This window comes from Oratosquilla oratoria, chromosome 2, assembly GCF_046742065.1.
Source record: "Oratosquilla oratoria isolate Oo_2021 chromosome 2, ASM4674206v1, whole genome shotgun sequence".
NCBI lineage: Eukaryota > Metazoa > Arthropoda > Malacostraca > Stomatopoda > Squillidae > Oratosquilla > Oratosquilla oratoria.
This window is the reverse complement of record NC_134778.1, coordinates 34,533,458-34,538,732: the sequence shown is the minus strand read 5'-3', so window position 1 is coordinate 34,538,732 and position 5,275 is coordinate 34,533,458. Positions and strand designations below refer to the sequence as shown.

Sequence of the window (5,275 nt, the reverse complement as noted above, 5' to 3'; positions counted from 1 at the left end):
CTAAACGTTCGGACAGAGGCGTAAGCTAAGGCCATTAATTTTAAGAGTAATAGGAAAAATTCCCAACTTTCAGTTCAGGATTCCACTAGAGAAATAGTTTAGGGAGAGATTGTAGCAGCTAGGGGCTCTGTTGAGAAGCGAAATGAAGTTTTACGAAATAATACAACAGGGAGGTTAGTAGTTTACCCATAGATACGAACACATAGCCGTCTCGTTCTTTTTGTGCGCAGCTAAAATTTTAATCTGATGCCAAAAATGATTCCGATAACAGGTATGAACACGTTCTGTAAGATTAATGAAAACAAATATCAATATGTGAGTTAAATGATATAGTGCAGATATAGTAGGTAGATAGTTATCATTATTATTAAGTTTTGAATCTGATGCCAAAAATGATTCCGATAACAGATATGGAAAAAGGGGTTTAAGGGAGTGTACTTCACAAACACTTTGCGTATATACATTAGCTATGAGAGTGTAATCCTTAGAGTACAATTCTGTCTGTGATCGTTCTCTAATAAGAATACGGGGTTGAAGGTAGACACAGTGCTTGAAGGTAGACACAATATTATAAGTAGACTTATACAGTGACCGGAAGGTTGGAGCGTAAATAACTACGTTTTTCCACGTGCCTGTGACCTTACTTATGATGCCCATAAGAAAGAAAAAACTGTGTTATTAAATGTCTCGCATACCCATATATTTTTCATATTGTAAGGATCAATAGATTAGTTGGAGAAAACCACAATATACTTTTGTATTTCCTTACTATATTTTTGCTTCAGTGTAATAATTAACACATAGCAGACCTTCGCTTATTTTCTTTTACTACCCCCACTTGGGCATAGGCCTTTTCGCTACCCAGAACCAACCCCGAACGACCTGAGGAAAGGGGACGGAGTCAGACGTGAATAACAAGGAGCAGTTTCCATTTATGGTCAGATATATCCATATAGACGATTGGGTGGTGGCAGCGTATACCTTGATTTTTTTTATTTCCCAAATCGTTCTTATGTGGGTATCTCTGATCACTCCCATTGGAGGTGCTCTTGGTTAAACACTAAATCAATCGACGGCACCACACTATTAATATTAAAAATATATATATACAGATTGCTGACGATTTATTTACAAGTCAGATAATTTGCTTGCAAGATTTTCCCAATGATATAAGAGAAGAACTTTTACAAACGTTTTTATGAATTTATTGATCAGAAAATATATAAACAAACAGTATTCTGTCATCAGGCTGTAAAGGCGTGGTGCACATAAAACTGTATAATTCAGTACAAATTCAACAATTAGAAGCACTTGCGATGAACAATTCCTGGTCCGGATTCATCATACTCCTCCTTGGTAATCCACATGGCCTGGAAGGTGGAGAGGGAAGACAAGATTGAACCACCGATCCAGACAGAGTATTTGCGTTCTGGAGGAGCGATGATCTTGATCTTGATGGTGGAGGGAGCCAAACACGTGATCTCTTTCTGCATGCGGTCCGCAATACCAGGGTACATAGTGGTGCCACCAGACAGAACGTTGTTGGCATACAGATCCTTCCTGATGTCGATGTCACACCTCATGATGGAACTATAGACGGTTTCATGGATGCCAACAGACTCCATACCCAAGAAAGAAGGCTGGAAGAGAGCTTCGGGAGCACGGAAGCGTTCATTACCTATCGTGATGACCTGGCCGTCGGGAAGTTCGTAAGACTTGTCAATAGAGGACGAAGCAGCAGCCACGTGCATCTCACCCTCGAAGTCGAGAGCCACGTAACAAAGTTTCTCCTTGATGTCGCGAACAATTTCACGTTCAGCCGTGGTGGTGAAGGAGTAACCACGCTCAGTCATGATCTTCATCAGGTAAGCAGTGAGGTCACGACCAGCCAAGTCAAGACGGAGGATAGCGTGAGGAAGAGCATATCCTTCATAGATGGGAACAGTGTGGGATACACCGTCTCCTGAGTCGAGCACGATACCGGTGGTACGACCGGAGGCGTAGAGGGAAAGCACAGCCTGGATGGCAACATACATGGCAGGGGTGCTGAAAGTCTCAAACATGATTTGAGTCATCTTCTCACGGTTGGCCTTTGGGTTGAGAGGAGCCTCAGTCAGGAGGACAGGAGACTCCTCAGGAGCAACTCGAAGCTCGTTGTAGAAGGAATGATGCCAGATCTTCTCCATGTCGTCCCAGTTGGTGATGATGCCGTGTTCGATGGGGTACTTAAGGGTGAGGATACCTCGTTTGCTCTGAGCCTCATCACCAACATATGCATCCTTCTGACCCATGCCGACCATCACACCTTGGTGACGAGGGCGGCCGACGATGGAAGGGAAAACAGCTCGAGGAGCGTCATCACCGGCGAAGCCGGCTTTAACCATCCCGGAGCCATTGTCCACGACGAGCGCACACTCTTCCTCATCGCACATGGTGGCGGATCAGAAAGTGCGATGGCTGGAATGTTTAAAATAGAATTAATACGGAACATATTCTTAATATTTTCGCTTCAATTCTGCTGTGACTTGAAATGTTGTTTCTAGAGTAACATATGAACGTGGTTGTTCATGAAATTATTTATGCACAATATATACCATAATCTTTGATACATATGTCGTAAGACAAGCCTGGGGCTGTAGCAGGCATGCACCTATGTGGTGAAACAAAACCTAGATTGCAGCCCGCGTTCATGCTACCTACGCTGATTTGGAGCTGTAGCGCATGTGCGGTGAGACAAAGTGTGGGGCGTGGCACGCGTGCACGCTACCCACGTCAATTTGACCTGACCCAAGGATGGTGATTTAGGAGACACGCCTAATGGCCAAACGAGGCTATGTTGCCAATATCATTAAAAACTTAACTAGTGATACTAACAAGGGGCTGCAATAGGGTGAGCTTAAGTTGCCCCTGGAAGGACAAATGAGTACTGACACACAGCAGCCATAGAGAGGGACTCTAGAAGGAAAGAGTGGAACACTAACCTGAGACATGGCATCAATCCCGCCCTAGCCACCCATACTGAAGGTAAGGTAACTGGCGTGGGGTCCTCAGACTACATCGAGCGCAAGAACGAGGATCACTCCCGGTAAGTTCCGTCAAAGTTTGTTAGGCGTTCTCCTCTCCCGATTATAAACATATCACAAATCATAAACAAAATAACTACAATATTTGTATGTGCTTTTCCCCTACGATAAACTGCCGACTATGAGCTATCATACATATATATGCACATGTATATGACCTCTTGCCACATCTAAAAATATCGCATTTTCCACATATATATTGGTTAATGTCCACCTATTGCTTCCATACTTCAAATTTTCTGTTTTAATTGTTTACCTCATGACTCTACCTATGAATGTACTGAACAGCCATGATTATATCAAATTTTGTTCCAGCCTGTTTTCAAACAAAATAATTCTGTCTTCTCGCTACGGGAATATTTTTGCCTTAACACATTTTTATGTCACACTTCAGGGACTTGTACAAACAATTTTATACAGTAGGATCCCATTCGTCTTATCCTAAATTTTAAGTATTTGAACGCCATACTCAGTTCATTCTATGGTAATCTGAACTTTACCCTTATGAAGTTTTGTTTAAACACCTAATCAACTAAGTTCTTCAACCTCACAAACACTTCTCGTCTTCGAGAAATTAAAGATAAAATGGAGAAATTTCACACTGGTCAGGGTAACAGAAAAGCTTCCAAGAATTACAATAACATTTTTATCAGAATACAATGTAATCCGCTTACAAAAAATATGAGAAAATACTAAAAGAATTATACATAAGACTTGCAAACCGAAGAAACAAGAGGATACCTTGAAATTAATTATCTATTAACGCAACCCCAAAACTTCATCTCTTGTCATGAAAAACAACTTAGCAGGAGACAAAGAAAAATGTAATGTAGTGCACAAATACTCATGCAAACTTAACAAAGCCGGTGCACTTTTTAATGACGAGTATATTGGTCACATAACCCAAACTTTATCACAAAGACTCACATAGCATAGGCAAAACGGGGCAATAAAATCCCACACCACAAAAGTACATAAAACTGTCATTTCCCGGGAGGAGCTGAATGAAAACACAACAATACTGGCAAAAGACAATAATAAAAGAAAAACTAAAATGTATGGAAGCAGTATTGATATCTTCAGCCAGAAATAAATATACAACAAAATATGTGTGCAACCTTGGAGCTATATGGAGCACCCCACAGAGCGCCGAGGAGAAACTAAGAGCACCTCTCCCATTGATTCATATAGTCTGTCAAATATAATCATTGTATGTAAAATTTAAAAATCAAATTACCAAAAGCTACCTAAAATATAGGCGAAACGTTGTAAGTTATGTATTTGTTTTTGTTTACAAATTTACCATGGATTTGTTTGATAATGCAGTGTTCGCCCTTACCTCTATAAAAAGATAGCGAGAAGGATTGAAAGTATAAAAAAAGAATATTACTAACGCCGAGTATGTTGTATTATTCATATATATATATACATACATATATATATATATATATATATATATATATATATATATATATATATATATATATATATGACGTAAGTGGAGTAGAAAACACAGGAGTCTTAGTCTGAATTATTCCTGACCAGTTTCACAGGTATGCTTTTTCAAAGATTACTAATGCCGCGTATGCTGTATTATTCATATATATATATATATATATATATATATATATATATATATATATATTGATAAGTATTTTAGACAAATTATTTGGATGATAGAGAACATAAGCACAGGGGAAGGCTCGGAACCCTAAACACTCTAACGTTTCGTTTGCGTAGAACTTCTTCAGAGAGTGTATGTAGAACTGCAATTGAAGTTTATGTACTAAATCTAATTACCTTTTCGGACACTTGGGAAAGGTCGTTTTTCTGGCGTGTTTTAGAATTAAAATACTAGTTTTTTTTAGCTAAATTGATCAACCCTCCTCGATGATTCGATGAATTATTAGTTTAAATATATGCTGATTCAACAATTCTTCTAGTGAATTTATCAAAGCCTTTATGTAGCACTTCAGCTTCTCTCCAGTTTGGTAAATGATCGAATTTTTCCGCATGAACTACTAAAGAATTAGATGTCCTATGTGCTTTTATGTCGTTTTTATGTTCATAAATTCTTTTTTCTAATCCTCTTGACGATTCGCCAAAATAAGCCATTGAGCAACTATTGCACGGGATTTTGTATACGACGCTGTTTTCGGAATTGGTTCTCTTTTCGGAAGTCTTTATTAAAT

General features: G+C 39.1%; 1 protein-coding gene across 1 annotated transcript; it reads right to left on the bottom strand.

Annotated features, from left to right (window-relative positions):
* Positions 1-1,301: 1,301 nt before the first annotated feature.
* LOC143038107 (actin-5, muscle-specific-like) lies at positions 1,302-2,433 on the bottom strand. Its single transcript, XM_076207098.1, has one exon. It carries the CDS (start codon positions 2,430-2,432, stop codon positions 1,302-1,304), a length of 1,131 nt encoding a protein of 376 aa, XP_076063213.1. The 5' UTR covers position 2,433.
* Positions 2,434-5,275: the final 2,842 nt, after the last annotated feature.